The 17,279-nt window shown below is 42.5% G+C and overlaps 1 protein-coding gene across 1 annotated transcript in view; it reads left to right on the top strand.

Moving 5' to 3' along the window:
* drosha (drosha ribonuclease III) overlaps positions 1 to 17,279 on the top strand; it is a 100,246-nt gene that overhangs the window by 69,808 nt on the left and 13,159 nt on the right. Inside the window, exons 25-29 of the mRNA XM_073488471.1 lie at positions 2,487 to 2,644; positions 10,733 to 10,838; positions 12,110 to 12,251; positions 14,798 to 14,880; positions 16,359 to 16,462. Of these exons, the coding sequence (XP_073344572.1) occupies positions 2,487 to 2,644; positions 10,733 to 10,838; positions 12,110 to 12,251; positions 14,798 to 14,880; positions 16,359 to 16,462 (593 nt within the window). The remainder of the gene's footprint in view (positions 1 to 2,486; positions 2,645 to 10,732; positions 10,839 to 12,109; positions 12,252 to 14,797; positions 14,881 to 16,358; positions 16,463 to 17,279) is intronic.

Below are 17,279 nucleotides of genomic sequence, written 5' to 3'. Positions count from 1 at the left end.
TACACGAGTGTCAGGCTTTTTGGGCCTCAAAAGACCTCGGCTCTGATTCTGCTTTCTGCCTGGACTGAGCTGAAAGTGATGCTTTGAAGCCATTTCAAACGTGTTTTTTTTTTTTCTTTTTTTTTCACAACTGCTGTTGATTTTTTTTTCCTCCTCTCTCCACTTCGTTTGAAGCCTTGCTGCTGGCCATTCCCCCTGAAGGATAGCTAGCGCCTATGAGTGCTGAACTCGTCAGATGCCGTTAGTTGTGATGCATGACATTTAAACGCCTTTCCTTAATTAACAGAGGGAAAAAGGGCTGGAATGAAATGTTTCTTAGGACATATTGGAAGATGGAACCATGACATTACTGGCGGCACTCCAATTAAAAGACTGAGTTTAAAAATACATCTCAGCTCTACGTGCTGGCTTGACATGGGAGACTTTGAGAAAGCTGTTTACTTGTCATTTCTTCATGAAAACACAAAATAGATGCTGGAAAATGAAGAGAAGTGTCCATCTTCCCCTGGAGAGCCTTGAATGCAGGTTCTTTTAAAAAAAGACGCTTTTATACCGGCTAAAACGGTCAATTGAATGTGCTTTAGTTCTCCTTTGAATGTCCGCATGAAATTATGTGGCTCAATGTTTTCTTTTTCTTTGGAAAAGATGTCTCGGTCAAGCTTACAGTCGTACCACGCAGAGACCAATTAGATGTTTCTAGCAGCCTAATTAATGCACCCATAAGGAGATATCTCTTGATTCAACAAACATGCATGCACATATTTTCTGAGCATTTTTTTCTTTAAATGACCACAGACTTGAGCAACTACTGCATTTAAAACAAGCAGCTTGTTTTCATGAACCCGTCTACCTCTGAACTCACCGAGCCCCTTAAAACCGATATTAAGAGCACAATCTGCAGCGATGTTTCTCAACCAACAGCATTTCTTTCAAGACTTATCAAAGTCGTAAGGCCGGGGAGTCTCTGATACAGCCTGCTTTGGAACAAGCAAAAGGCAACTAAACAGTACGACCGCTTCAGCGGAGATATTAATTGACCGTTTGAGTCGCCAGATTCAGAGAGAGGGAGGAAAAAAAAGCGAGCTGTTTGACTTAAAAACTTAATGACGAAGAGATTCCATCTGCTGCAGATCATCTGAGTTTGTTTTGAGGCGGAGTAAAAAACACACACTCTAAACAGGCCCTCAAGCAGCGCATACTGTAGAGGTTCATTTCATTTAGGGGATTTATTTGACACTCTTATGCGGAACGATTTCATTGAGCAAGTAGAGGGTTTTTTTTTTTTTTTGGTGTGTGCGTGTCTGATTTGAGGATCCTTGAAGCGGTCACGCTGGTTGTTACTGGGCACATTTTTGCTATTTTGAGAATTGAGATTCTGTCCTTCGCTGTTGCTTCTTCTCATTTTCGGTGTTGTTTTTATTCTGTCATGGATGAGTACATCTAACACATTTGCAAAAAAAATATACACAAAGAAAAACAACACAATTAAGTGACCCAAAATCAAAAAAACAAAAACAACAATCATTTAATGAAGTAAATTACAATGAACAGCACTGAAAACAGACGAGATGTTTTAAATTATGCAGAAACAAATGATCATTACAGCTGCAGAGGCTGCTGCGCTGTGTTACACATTTAAATTAAGGTTGTGACATCCATTTTTAAGTTCGTGTTTATCACAAATAGTTCATGGTGAAAATATTTACTACTCATTCCACAAATCACACCACATGGACAAAAGTATGTGGACACTGCATCCATATATGATTCCCAAAACCATCTGCAATAATGCCACAGATGCTGGGGGTAGAGCTGCAATGATTAATCAAATAATCGATTAGTTGTTAATTCTATTTGAGGATTGTTTATGCCTCCACGATAGCGTAAGCTATGACTATGTTTTTGGGTTTCCAGTTTGTCCGACCCATTCTTTGAGCCGTGAGGAAATTTCGTCAAATTTAGCGCAAATGTCCACTCGGACTCAAGGATGAACTCGTTAGATTTTGATGGTCAGAGGTCAAGATCACTGTCACCTCACGGCGTCCCATTCTTGTTAACGCCATATCTCAGAAACCAGCCTTGAGAAAAACGTCCTCAAATTTGGCAACATCCACTTTAGATTCATGGATGAATTGATTAGAATATATTGGTCAAAGGTCACCGTGACCTCACAAAATACATTTTTGGCCAACACTCAACAATTCATATTATAATTCTGACAAAGTTTCACACAAATATCTTCTGTCCAACAGTCAAAGGTCAGGAACAGCAACTTAAACTGGTACGCAGAGGCAGACAACGGTTTCTTTACTCCTCCATGACAGTAAACTGATTGTCTTTGGGTTTGTGGACAAAACGAGACATGTGAGGACGTCATCTTGAGCTTTGAAGTCAGTTTGGTGTGTCTGGGCCCTCAGATTTCCCCTCATCGGATCAAAAGCATGCCCATGTTTTTGTTACCAAATCACCTTCCTTCTCCTCGTCAGGTCCAGGAGCCTCAGACGGACAGGCAGCTCATCGAGACGTCACCGGTCCTCCAGAAACTAACCAGCTTTGAGGACTCTATCGGCGTTCTGTTCACACATGTGCGTCTTCTGGCCAGAGCCTTCACCTTGAGGACCGTGGGCTTCAACCACCTCACCCTGTGAGTATGCGGTCAGCGTTTGTTTGTTGATAATGGCGTTACAGCCAATTAAAATGCAAAGTGAGGCGCCAGTCAGCCAGATGTAATTTGCAAGGATGCTGCAGAACTAGCCCCGACTTTGTCTGCTGTTCCCTTCAGAGGTGATGAGGCATGATGCATTATAATATATAATATGATCGGAGATGCTGGGAGTTTATCATACGTCGAGCATTTTAAATTGTTGTTTCTGATGTGAATGCGGCAGCCGCCTCCTCCCACATCATCATTATGTTTACCCCCTGCAGCGCATACATTCTCCGGCAGTCACTAAGACTGCCTTTATAACAAGTGATGTCACATTCACAGCACCTCGGTGAAAGATGCCTCTTTCACAGTTTTTTTGGCCCGGTGCCTAATCCAAGGGTATCTGTAGTCTGCCTGTACCAGTGAGGCCATAACCCCCACTGCCTCATGGGAAATGTGCTTTTTGATTCACTGAGTTGTCCAAGATTGAAGGTTTGAAATACATCTTTTTCATTTATTGCAGCCACATCTCCTATCTGAGAGATTATTTTCTCTCATGAAGTGAATTCCTCCATTCTCACTGAGATAATTATGTTTTTTTCTTTTTCATCCAGATTTCATTTAGCCAGAGTTCAACACGAACGTTTTTATTTTCTTCCTATCAAAATACCTGTTGAAGGTAAAGTATAGGAAATATCCATTTATTCACTGCATCGTTGTCAGAATTTCACACGCACTGACTGCAACTCGTCCATGTTCCATGTGTGTCGTCATTAAAAATGTAAAATAGCCATAAATTGTCAAAAATGTCGAACTGCCAGAAAACAGAACAGTTCTGGAGTTAAAATGTTTAAAGAAAGGATACAACTATGGCTTACTCAGTACCTTTCAGTCTGTCATGCATCAGTATTTGGAGTATTGATAAGCATAGCGCAGGAGTAGGCGATACGATAGATTGCCGTATCAATGTTTTGCCCCCTCCCCTACTATACAAATTCTTTAGGTTATCAAATAACAACAGACTTAAAGTTGCGTCAGACTGCAACACTTAGTTGGAGTTTTTCCCTCATCATCTAACCCCACCCGACTAAACTTAAACGGATACGGATTGCCCGATCAGCTGTGCAACTCTAAACAAAGATGAGAAGGACGCAAGCTTGCCTCGATCAGGCCAGGCTGATGCTAGATATACTCAGCCGGTGAGCCGTACTGCGCTGACATATACCAGGCTGTAGCTGATATACGCACGATATGAATTTGAATGACATGCTTCTCATGGACATACTGATCAGATAACCAGTACTTTAATGTTAACTTCCTGACCTGTAGTTTAATAAGTAAACTTGAGGATAAGTAGATGTAGTGAGCAAAGATGGCTGATTTAATTTTCCATAGCTATAATCATAATTGTTTCCCTCCTCCACATTGCAATCATGTCGTCTTTCTCTGAAACTGTAAAAAATTAACACAGCTGCCAGTTTTAATCTTCTTGCAGATGGAAAGCCAATATTAAGTTCACTGTACTTAAGGTATCCTTGACAAATGGCAGCTACTTTGCTCAAACGAGGGCTTGAAAATTGTTTCCATTTTTTCATTCTTACCTTATCGACGGTGATATGTTGTGGTTTCTTACTTGTGACAAATGTAATTATTGTAAGTCTGCTAAATGACCTAAATGTACAGTACTCGAGTGTGTTGGGTTGGAGAGGTTATGTATTTGGTCCTTCGGTGTTTGCTCTTGTTAATTGCCGTCTTTCACAGCGATGCCATTATGATTTCAGCTCTGAAATGTGAAAGGTGTTTTTTTTTTTTTTTTTCAGATGTCACTTTGACACTTTGTTCAATAGCCAGTAAAAGTTCCAAACATCTTCTCGGTCTCTGAGAAAGAAGGGCGGCTCGGTCGTGTGGTCGTTGTGTAGCTGCGGTGTAACCTTGTCCATTCATCGATGTGACAAAGTTTGCCATTTTTTCATATGAAAATATATGAACTAATGACACCGTTCACTCCAATTTGAGGTGTTTTCTGATTATGAGAGGGCTGCGGAGGCTTATCTCACTTCTGAGCTTTACAACACAGCACAATAGTGAGTTTGACAGCTAAAGCAAATTAGCCTTGGCAGCACACCTCTGATATCTTATTGGCAGCCTGCTCTCTGTAATTGCTTGCTTAGGTTTGCCACAAGGACACTGCTCTGTGTGTGTGTGTGTGTGTATCATGTACACACTTTCACACATACACTACGCTGCTGTGTATCTTCTAATCCATCACTTAAATGTCAAACCTCTCCCCACTCATGGTCAGCGAAGTCGATTAGAGGTCCAGAGGTTTGTCTCCCGCTGAGCTTTACTTTGAGGACTTTCCAACTCAAGGTTGATACCAATGTTATTCTGGAACTTGGCGTCACATCCAGTAGCTTCACTTCGCTGTATGTAATGTGGGAGTTTAACCTAGTGCCTTTGTTTATTTCACATAATTGTATTTTTTATGTTTCCTGCAGCAAAAAGGAAATAATTCATATATTTTCAGGGTAATTTATGTTCATTAGCTCATTAGTGGCCAAAGGCAGGTTGACCCAAATAGAGCCGACTGACTTGAAAGCTAGAACTGAGCAACGGCTGCCCACAAGGACCAAAGGTTATAAAAAAAAGTAGGTCACGCTGGCGTGATGGAGAGAAGAAGGCGGTCAGATAACGCAAAGGGAAGGTCAGACAATAAGGTAGACAGCAGATGAGGAGACAGGACCCGGGCCGGCCTTTGGCCCATCACTTTATGCAGAAATGGAGGACAGGCTGACCTAGAAGAAGACAGCACAAGAAGAAAGTACGGGAGTTGACCCTGTTGTGAGGCAGTCGAGACCGGAGGCTACCATCAGACAGCAGAAATGGAGAGCTGTGGCCCCCAGGCGCCGGGCTTCCTATCTCCTCTCACAGCGGAAGAGCCGGGTGTTGCAAGAATTTCAGTGTTGGTGAAAAAGAATCCGTCTCTCTTCAAGTTGAGTTAAATGAAAGTACATCTCGCTGTGCTGCTGTGAGGGCAGTCACTTGAAACATTCATACACGGAAGGATCGTTTTACTAAATAGAGTCAGGTTGGCCAAAGTTGAAAGGCAACATTTCTGGATTTTTTCGATTTTGAAAAGAATGATTTTTTTAAGAAACACACAGACGCGGTTGCTTCTTTATTCTCAACCATCACTGTTGTTTGGCAGCAAGTTTCAGGTGGGAAATAAATAGATGGGTAGTTACTGGCTATGTTCTGCTTTTATTATCTTATTTTACACCCAGATTAGTAATTATTCTTGCGCCATTTGTAATTTTTTAATCACTTTATTTTGCAAAACCTGCACCGTTATTCACCTCACAGTTAAACTAGGTGTACTGGTGTTTTGCATGTGTCGTATAGGCTACTTGATGCCTAAATTTTCCTTCCTCAGTAGAGTGCATACCTCCACCAAGGCCCAACAGTCCCCTTTAATTCAATGAAGCCTGATCCAATATCAAACTCAATAGCCTGCATCACTCTAAACCACCTCTAACTGCTAGTGTTGCAGTGTTGTACCGCATTCAAGGTGTGACGGTTATCACAATGTGTACATTTGCTTTTCTACGGTATTGAATCCGACCACATTAGCGTTTTAAAAATATATATTTTTCAAGTTTTATGTCTGTTGAGACAAAACAATTTGAATTTGAAGTTTTCACTCCTTGAAGTCACAGATAATAATTGCTATAATAATTGTGTCATGCCGTGAAACCGTGAGATTTTCTCAGGTGGTTATTGCACCATGAAAATCCTCATACTGTTGCAACCCTAATAACTGCTTAACCATAACTTAAACTTAATAATCTCCATTGTGTTGTGTAAGAATAATAGATTTTTATTTGGATCTGCTCGCTCATAGATACCAGCCGCCTTAATACACCTGATTTTTTTTTGCATTAATTCCTAAGAAATTAACGAAAATGTTGAAAAATGCTAGTGAGAAAAAAAATTTCTGTGATCCGTCCCTCGTCCTCAACCGTCGTTTATCCAGATCTGCACCAAAAGTAAATGTGGTCTACTCTGAGCTGAGACTCGTCCTCCATCCCAACCTTCATGGAAATCTGTTCAGTAGTTTTTTGTGTAATCCTGCTGACAAACCAACCAACAAACGGACCAGCCGGAGGTAATTCTGATGATTCTTTGAACGAGACAGGATACGAAAGACTAACCTAGTGCTCAAAAAAAGGAGTATTATGAGAAAATACTTAATCGAACTTGCTATTAGAAGAAAAACAACAGCCTTTTAAGACTATTTAGTCCATGTCTCCAAAGATGTGATATCATTTGTATTATAACTTCAAAGCCAAGTCAGTATTTCTCCTCTGCAGCGAAAAAACACACTTAAATCATTTTCTGTTTAGTGCAGTTTTGCTAAAAGAGACGCTGAGATTCCATTATACTGAAGTACCGTTTTGAATTTATATTGATCTTTTGATGTCGTGAAACTCGTTCCCCCCTATCGTACGTTACCAACAGATTGTTCTTCCGCTGTCACCGACTGTTTGATTCCACAGCCGCGGCTCCACTTTGCCCCGCAGTCACACTTTGTAGAAACGTAGCGGCAGATTACACGTTTGAACCCCTCGCGCGAGCGACGCGCATGTGGAAACAACGACGTTATTTCCCTAAGAACCGAGAGGGGGAGAAAAAAAAAATGGCCTTAAAAAATGGAGTGCTCTCCTTCTTTCTGGAGCGGGCAGCTTGTCGCCGCCTCTTCAGAGGGGCTGTTAAAGGTATTTTAGATCAAAGTCAAAGGCGAATAAAGACCTCGGCTCCACACTTTACTTCAATTTCCCCCACCTTACTGGAGCATTGTGCCTCTGCTGTTGAAGTGAATAAGGGACGGCTCTTTGTGAACGCTTCGCACAGCAACGACCCGCTCTATCTGTCTTTTTTTCTCCTCCATCTCCCCTCTTTTTTTTCTCCCTTTCGCCTCTCCCTGTCACTCCACTGTTCCCCTCTCTGGCTCTTCCACCGATTGGACCCGAGTAAAAGCTCACACTGCACCTTCTCAATCTGCTTCTTCTCCAGCAAATGCTCTCTGGCATCAGCACATGTACAGTAGTGAAGTGCAGGGTGAACAAGTAGCTCTCTCAGCCTCCCACTGGCCTCCGTTTCCCTCCTCTGTCACCCTCCTCCCCTCCTCCGCCTCCTCCTCCACCCAACCTCCGCTCTTTCACGCTCTCATGTGTTGTGGCAGAGCCTTTTCATTAAGAAGCTCTGTGATTATTTTTAATGTGGGAGTGCGCGTCAGGCAGTGTCCCTTCCCTCCTAATGAAGCTCAGATCTGGACCTTTAAAGACGGAGTCAAATGAAAAGTAGCCTTTCAAGTTTCTTACTCCGCCCGTGTCCCTGGATTAACTGATCTGCTATCTTTGGGTTCACACATCAAAATCCTTTTCCTTTATTTTAGTTTTTAGTCGAGTTCTGGACTGTTGGTCTGACAAAAAAATGCTATTGGAAGGCGTTGTGTTGGGCATTTACACGACCGTCGGACACGTCAAAAACACGTCCAAAACAAAATCTTAAGGAACTTAAGGTAAGAAAAATGATATCAGTCGTCGTGCGTTTGGACGTCAGTCGGCAGAAAGTTTTTGTTCACTTCTAAAAGTGCTGCTGTTGCGGTTTAAGCGACTAGAAAATTATTCATTTCTTCCTCCTCGTCGGCCGTCTTATACAACAATGTGGGTGAGGAGAAGTGATGATGGAAGCAAGAGTCCTCTCAGTGGATAAAGTGGTGGTGAGAGTGTGGGGGGAATTTCTCCTTTTGAATCACAGTGTTCTTCACAGACGCCATGATTGTTAAGATCCCTGAATGAATTGAATCTAAAGATCAAATAACCGATTTTCCTCGTCAAAAGAAAGTATTTGATAATACGACCACTGCAGGTGAACATCTATGTGATTTGACTCAGGCAGAGATGTTTACGTACGAGGTTTATCTGATGTTTTACCCGGAAATTATAGTGAGAAATAAAAGGCACAGTCACCTTGAATAAAATTACAGATTTCTTTGCGCTTGAACGATGATGGAAATATGAATAAAAGACATTAAAATGCGAAAACTATACAACTACTATGTCTTTTAAATCTTTTATTAAAGGAACAGAAAATTAAGTCATTATCTATGAACCCCTATGTCGAATGGAAAGTCGGATGACGTTTTTTTTTAGTCCACAAACATTTCTGGAGGTCGTCCAGGTCTCCAGAAGCTCAGCGATACCAAACTGATTTGACAAGATGTTATTTACACTCTCGATTGCTGTCGAGCTGGTTGCACCCACTTCAGACAGGATGCACGCTTTTAGCGTAGCAGCTACAGTGAAGATTTCAACTTTAATAAAGGGTGTAAATAACGTCTTTTCAAATCAAGTTGGAATCTCAGGGCTTCCGTAGACTTGGATTACACCAGACGAGCTGTATGAAGCCATTTTATCTTTGTTTTTACGATTTAAAACAAGTCCTTATCTACTTGCAGCTCTGTTCGGCTGTGAAGATCCAGAATTGTTTTGTGGATTATGAAACTTCACTAGACTTTTCCATCAGCATGGGGGTGATGTCAGCTTTCTCCTCGTCTTCTACCTCTGCATCTTTCTCTCTCTCATCTTCAGACTCCTGCGAGGAGCTCGTATCTGTAGATGTATATGTGCCTCCTCGCATGGTGCTCACCCACCCGACGCTTCCTGCCTGCTTGGCACAGCACCAGCCCACATCTGCAATGCTAATCTATAATTCTGTTTAATTAATGACCTGCCTTTCACTGATGGGGGGAGAAAGGCAGGAAGCTGATGTACAGTATCGCAGCGCTGCCGTGAGATTTTTCCTCGAAATCGTTGCTGGGGTTTGAAAGTTGTTCTGCGTGCACGCTTGCCGCTCTGTGGGCTTAGGGTTTTGACAGGCACTCCTGCAGGTGTAGCAGAGGGTTTTTTTTTTAAAGCATGTATTTTTCCTTCCGTTTTTTTTTTTTTCTTCATTTGAATTGCAATCAAAGCGGGCCATTTTTCTTTAGAAGGGCTGCTACTTCAGGCAGCCTCCGAGTTGTCACACAGCCTGTCAGTGCAGCTGTTCCCAGAGGCCACCCATGAAATGTACATCAGCCGACTTCACCGTTTCTGTTAAAAGACTAAAAGCCTGGTAGATTTGTCGAGAGAGCATGATGCCTTTCATGCGCCGCTGATGTGTAGCTGAATAACCTGTCCCCTCCTCTTTACCCCGTTTCTCCCTGCCCTCCCCTTCCCACCCCTACGATTTCATTTCCCTCATATCCTTCTGTAACCTCTCTATGAAACGCTCACTCTTCCTGTTCCCTGTTTATTAGGGCAGGGTACCGAAGTTGATATTTTTAAGGGTAACGACCAAATTACGTCGGTAGTTCTGAGTACCGATTCACGTTAAATCAATCAGAGTAACGTGATAGAAAAAAAAGAGAGAGTGAGACGTCCCCAGCTAACGTTAGCATGCCTATGGCTAGCGCTGCACTCGCTCAAAGACAGGTGAACCTTCCTACGTGAACAACGAGACATCAACATCTTCTTTGACATCTCGAATAAGCATGTTGGAGGAGTTGAATCTGCAGAGTAACTAGTGACAGGAAATTGTAATTAAGAACATTACTCGAGTAAATTGTACGAGAAATGTTCATTTTTGCTGCAGATGGTCCCAAAATATCGTTTTTCAGTCTCCTTGATTTCTAATAATCGGTGTTGACCCTGAAAAAGTCAAACCGTCGACCCCTCGTATGCAAGCAGTTCTAATATTGACATTATACAACATAAATGCCGGCGTTCCCTCTTTAGATCAGGCAGACTAGACGCTGCAGCAGCGTGTTGCTGCCCTCAACGTCTTGTTAATAATGTTCCTTTTGCCAGCTGCTTCCAGGTCTTTGAACAACTTCCTCCTTTGAAGCAATGCCAGTTGCATTTTGGGACTTACTTTTACAACTAAAATGACATTTTTGTTTTAAAAGACAGGGTAAAATGCACCGTTGTGAACAATTCCCCCAACCCTGCTGTTTACGCATCCTTTTCTTTTCCTCTCGTCCAGCGGCCACAACCAGAGGATGGAGTTCCTGGGAGACTCGATCATGCAGCTGGTGGCCACAGAGTACCTCTTCATCCATTTCCCCGACCACCACGAAGGACATTTAACAGTAAGATCAAATCATAAATCATCACAGAGCTCTTCAGGCATTCTGCATCTCTGCACCTCTGCGTTGTCTTTATTCCGTCTTTGTGCTGCTGCTTCCTGCTTCTTACCCAACATGAAGTTACAGCTGTGCTTTTGTGTTTGTGTGTGTGGGTGATTTTGACTCCCTCCCTCCTTCCTTTCCATCCTTCACATCAATCTTTGAACCTCCGTGTGCCAGCCAGGTACTCACCCCCTTCCTCCTCTGCTTGTTTCCACAAAATAACTCTCTTCCTCTGCTCACCCAACACAGTGCCTGCATGTTTACTGTACTCCGTGTGATGGGTATTGTCATGAGACAGAATTGTTCAGCGGGTTTTCAATAACACATCTTTGTCGGCACATTTTTTTGGCGAGGGCTGTCAAGTTTCTGTAAAAAATAAAGTTGCGTGTGCGCGCGAACCCCGCGCGGCTTGTAACACAGGTACAAAGCAAATGATCGGCGCTTTGAAACGCGTGAGTCCATTTTCTGACAGCATCAGATGGCGTTACAGCTCCCCTCTTTTCATTCAGGCGTCAGCACTTCGTCTTCAGAAGACTTGACTGCTCACGGCCGGAAGGGATTGAACTCGGTCTGAAAAAAACTGCAGAAGGAACCTTTTGCAGTCTTGATATTTATTTGTGGATGTTCTGTATAGATGGAAGCCGTGACGTCATTTGTTTAAAAGCTTCCAGCCTGAAAGAGACTGAAAGCTCCAGCAATGACTATGCCCAAGAGTCAAGATGGGGTACATCTGAAATGGATTTCATATCGGGGCAAAAAAAAAGTGCTCATTCAACCAGTGTGTGTGTGTGTGTGTGTGTGTGTGTGTGTGTGTGTAGTGTTAAGGAGGGCACATCACAGCGAGACAGATTCAGACAGTCATATTTCATTCTATTTGCTCTTTTCCGCATCTTGCAGCTATATTTAACATGTTTCTGTTTTTTCCTTTTACAGACGTTAAATGCACCTTACCCGCTCTAACATGTTGTCATCCGCTAAGCTCCGAGTCACAATGTAATATTTAACAGAGCGACGTTTGCAATCTCCCTGAAACATTTACTCTGCATTACCATTCCTGTCTTTGATGAATTATTCCATGCTGGGTTTATTTTGATGTTTTTCCTTGCACTTCTGTACATTTCCATGAGTGTGTGTGTGTGTGTGTGTGTGTGTGTGTGTGTGTGTGTGTGTGAGTTTCATTCACATCTTGGCCCGACGATGAAGACTCGATGCTGTATTTGTTTTCTCCGCAGCTCCTTCGCAGCTCGCTGGTAAACAACCGCACGCAGGCCAAAGTGGCGGAGGAGCTGGGCATGCAGGAGTTCGCCATCACCAACGACAAAACCAAGCGGCCCGTCGCGCTCAGGACGAAGACTCTGGCCGACTTACTGGAGTGTACGTTCGCCGTTCTTTGATTCATTTGCAGAAGCATGAAAAGGAAAAGAAAGAAAAATCTTTATAGACCTCCTTAGACCCCTACTAAACCTTTTTTCGTGTACGTCTCTCCAGAATGTGCAGTTTAAGATGGCAGCATGAAGTGCCGTTATTGATTTCTTTGTTCCCTTTGTGTTAGATGTCAAACACAGTCACATCTCTGCTGAAGACACTGGCAGAGGCTCCCTGTGTGCTCAGAATGACTGCAGGAGTTAGTGGAGATTTTTTCCTTTCTCGTTTTTAATTCCAGCAGGTACATGCCGCCACAATATCCGCTTCCCCCAATTAATGCGCTACTTGTGGTAATTCTACAAGCTTAATAGTTTGTTTTTCTTTTAAAGCAGAGTAAGACGTCCAAAGTCTGCTAAAATAAACGGTAGAGGGAGTCACATTTGGTAGCTAAAGAGAGAATGATTTACATCGTCAGGTGCTTGTTTAATCCACGCTGGTAGAAAGTCTCGTAGTCCTCGTTACACACTGAGAGTTGGTTTCTATATAATTGTTAACTAAGTGGAAAAAAAGAAAATTAATAACAATATAATGCAGGATGTGTGTGCTCCAGGGGAGTGAGTCAGCACGACTTAATGCTGTTAATGAGTACAAGTGTTCGAACGCCTGATCCTCATAATTTAGTCACATTTGACTGCACATATTGAAAACATGTTTCACACTCAGCTGTGCTGTATGTCATCTTAGCTGGACAGAAGTCTGAAAAAAAAAACTAGCTGTGTTCAGTAAAATCATGCTGATAATGTGATTTAAATTTAATAACACAAATAAAGTAAAAATAATGTGCTCCGGCAGGGAGGATTGTTAAGTTTGACAGATATTAAAGGTATAGACGAGCACTTTGTAACAGTTTTTGTCGTGTCCATTACAACATGGCTGCCTTCCTCCAGGTGTGTCTTTAACAGATGGTGCACTTGTGTTGAATAGTGGCTGAAGGAGCAGCTAGACGACAACAAAGCACCGCTAATTTGGTTACAAACACATTTAATTTCCTTCAAAATCCTTCACAATAAAAGTCTGCTTTTATTTAGTTATATCAAAGTTTATATTTTGAAACCGCAAAATCAAGGAAAGTGGGGTTTTCACCTGCAGCGACTGAACACGACTCCTGAAAGAGGTGAAAGCGAACGTGGTGAAACGGTAAAATATAGAATATGTACAGTAAAAAAAGGAATACAAGGGGGATGCTAAACTTCAAATCACAGCAACCCAGTAAAAAAATCTACAAAACCAGAAAGTGGTGGGAGGAAAAGCACCATGTAAGGATGGGAAGGGATCATGTCAGGGGTTAGTGACTTCCCATGTCTTACTCTTTCTTATACAAAGTCAAAGTCACATCGTGTATTGGAGGCGGTCATTTGTGAAATATAAGCTGACGTTATAAAAGCTAACGTTAGCTTATTGTAGACATGTTTGTGTCTGTGTATTTTTTAGCTGATAATCAAAAATTTACAGAACAAGAATATTACACTCACCAAACCAATATCAATATTTAAGAGTTTAGAAAAATCCCAATAATCCAGACCGGCTGCATGAAGAGAAGGACCCTACATGTTTTTTAGTTTCAGCCTTAGAAAATCCAACGTAATGGATACTTCTCACTCAGATTTTGAGTTTCGCAAATAAAACAGAAAGCGCAAAAATGCTAACTCGCTTCTAGGATCCTGTTGTAGTCCACGCGAGGCCAACGAAGGGAGCTAGCAGTGACGGGGACTGTAGTTCACAGGGAATAGATTGTTCCTGATTGGCAGAAAAAGTGGAACAAAACTGTGGAAAAACAAAGGGAAGATAAAAGCACTGATGCATTCAAGGTCAGCATTCAATAGGCGCCCCCACCCTTTAATACGCGAGCTTCATGTCATTTGCCTTTCAAATTATCCTCGGAGGTTTCGGGCCGGAGCAGAGTTGATGACACAGGAAGGAGGACGAGGGTCAGCGCTGGAAATGAGTGCAGCTCTTCCGCATATGAGCAGCCGTGCCCTGCAGCTACAGCGAGGCCTGCAACTGGCCTCCTGAAATATTACCTATTATTCTCCTCTCTCATGTCCCACTGTCTTAGTCACGGAGATGAGTAAATGCTCTGGCAGCTAATAGAAGAGGGAAAACAAAAGAGAGAGCCCACGAGATGAAGATGACACCCAGCACCTACTGCTTACATTTTCAGTTATCTTCTACCGCCGGTTGCTCTCAATTCAGCCAGACGTACAGTTTTATCTCCTATATTATATGGATGTTTCTTTGAACTCTGTGTGGCCCCTCGCTATACTCATTTGCTGTTTGATGGAAAAAGGCAGGGAACTACACAACTATCTTTTCCACTTCTTTACATTATCGTCACGTTACTTGCAGCGGAGGGCCACAGCTGAGGTCTTTGATAATGTTTTATTTACTTTGAGCGCAGCAAAGGGAGCAAACTGTTAAGAAAACATCAACTGCTTTATTTATGCATTTGTATTTTTTATATATATAATGTTTCTCTTTCCTTTTTCTGTCTGCAGCTTTCATCGCAGCCCTCTACATTGATAAAGATCTGGAGTATGTGCACACCTTCATGAACGTCTGCTTTTTCCCCCGACTGAAGGTGAGCCTATTCATAGCCATTCACCACTCTTACCTGATCAATGAGCCGCTTAGCCCGGGCACCTCCGAGAGAAAGAACCGGCGAGATGATGAGGAGAGAGCTAATGGCTGGGGGCCCTAATGGTGCTAGCATTGACGCAAGGCCTGAAGTGGTGCTCTGCTGTTGAATGCCCCCCCCGCTGCAACGGCAGGCTTGATCGCTATTTTTGACATCTTTTAACGGGAATCGCAGCAGCGGTGTCCGCCTTTTTCCTGTCAGTCCAAGAAGTGCTCGGGCTGTTAATGGTGTCCACTTCTGTCGTGTTCCAGGACTTAGGATGAATCAAGTTTCAGTCAAGACTCCCGCGGTCAGATATGAGTGAGGGAAGGACGGGCGTTTTATTCTCAAGCACCGCTGGATTGTCCAAATTTAGATAGAAGAGCCTCTAAGACACAAACGATCTCACATACACTCTGGTAGATAAAAAAAGGAGGCATGCGCACAAGTGTGCACACACGTGCTCATGTGCTGGTACCCACACAGCGTGGACCTCTCCTTGTGAAGATGCTGCAGTGGTCTGATATGCCATGCTAATTGCTGTCTTGGTGTGCATCTCCAGGGAGAATCCCCAGCTCTAGAGGAGCTGAGCTTTGCGTCATGGTCGCTGCAAGAGAGCACCTCATTTCCACTTCCAAGAGAAAAAGTTGTGAAACAGCCAGCACGTCTCCTTACATAGCCTTCTGGAAAACCACAGCGTTGCACACTGTGCTGCTTCATCCAATTTGGGTGGAAATAGAGACAAACCCAGGGACATAAACGCTCCTTTCCTTTATGTTCGCTCCTTTTCCTTAAGAAAAGAGGATACTGTAGCTCGTGTATATGCTTCACTCTTTTTCAAAACAGCCTAATTTCTCTGCTTTGGGCTAAAGGGGTGTCGGCCCCCAGAGAGAGAGGGAAAGTGGGAAGGAGAAAAAAGGGGAAGTAAAGCGCGAAAGCAAGAACAGCAGAGATGGAGGAGTTGGGGGAGGCAGTAAAGCGAGAGAGCAGGAGAGCACGAGCAACAGAAGCAGAAGCACTCTTTGTAGAAAATTAATAGGAGCAGACAGTTCTGGATTCAAAGTCTGCCTTTTTATGACGAGGCTGCTTCCCTGTTAATGGAAGGGCTTTTAGAAGTCCCCCTTGGATAAGAGAAATGTATCAGGGCTGCACACCTGGGAGACTCCCAGACGCTCTTTATATCTGGCCAGGGATTGGCTTTTGTCTTAAGTAGCCTGTGATTTGTACTCACTGTGAAGAAACAGATGGAGAGCCAGTCAGGGAGAGAGCAAATAAGTGAGTGCAAAAAGTGTGTGTGGGGGGGGGTAGAGATGTCGGAGAGGGTCACTGCAAGAATGAAATAAAAGCATGACTGAGGGAGAGGGTTTTTTGCGTCTGCCACAGATTTTAATTTCTCGTTCTGTGGCTTGATTTCACGTGTGTTTGGTTTTTCTGTGTTTCAGGAGTTCATTCTGAACCAGGACTGGAATGACCCGAAGTCTCAGCTGCAGCAGTGCTGCTTGACCCTGAGAACAGAAGGCAAAGAGCCCGATATCCCGCTGTACAAGTAAGACACCAGCTATTTGAAGCTCGCGCCGATGTTGAAATTTTAGGAAGCAAAATCTGACTGTGTTTTCTTCCATCTCACTAAAATCTCTTTAAAGTTTTAAATAGTGTTTGTTAACTGGATCTGGAAGGACTAATATGTGGTTAAAAGTAGGCAATATTGATGTGAAAGGTTTCAATTTACCTCCTCAACCCTGTCAGATAAATACAAAGACCCTGTCATCTACACCACCACTCATTTCAACTATTCATCTATTACTTTATGTAACTGTTTCAACTGTTTATCTACTAATTTTAGCTATTTCAACTGAATATCCATCACTTTTAGCTAACTATGTCAACACTGTATCCATTTTTTTTAGGCCCTTTATCTATTTGATCCATTAATTAATTTATCCACCACTTTTAACTATTTCAACTGTGTGTAGCCTGTCCATTAGATCTACCTTTAGCTAACTTAAAGTGATGAATAAAAACTTTTCACAGTTAGCTAAAAGAAATGAAAAAAAAACAAACAGTTGAGATAGTGAGCTTAGAGCGATGGATATCTGGACATTTGACATAGCTAAATATTTAAACTGTATATCTTCCAGTTACTTATCTATTACACCATTTATCCATTACTTTTTAGCTATCTATTTAAAATGTTTATCCATTAGTTTAAGCTAGCAAGCGTATCACCCGCTCTCAACATGTTGGTGTTCAGGCCTACTGATCATCAAGCAACCGCAAAAACATTAGTTTGGTCAGGATACACTAGTCTAACACAGATAAACATAAAAGGAATAGCTCCCTCAGGAAAAACTGAACCGTATCAC

This window comes from Pagrus major, chromosome 19 (assembly GCF_040436345.1).
Source record: "Pagrus major chromosome 19, Pma_NU_1.0".
Classification (NCBI taxonomy): domain Eukaryota; kingdom Metazoa; phylum Chordata; class Actinopteri; order Spariformes; family Sparidae; genus Pagrus; species Pagrus major.
Note: the sequence above shows the minus strand (reverse complement) of the source record. Positions and strands in the feature narration are given on the sequence as shown.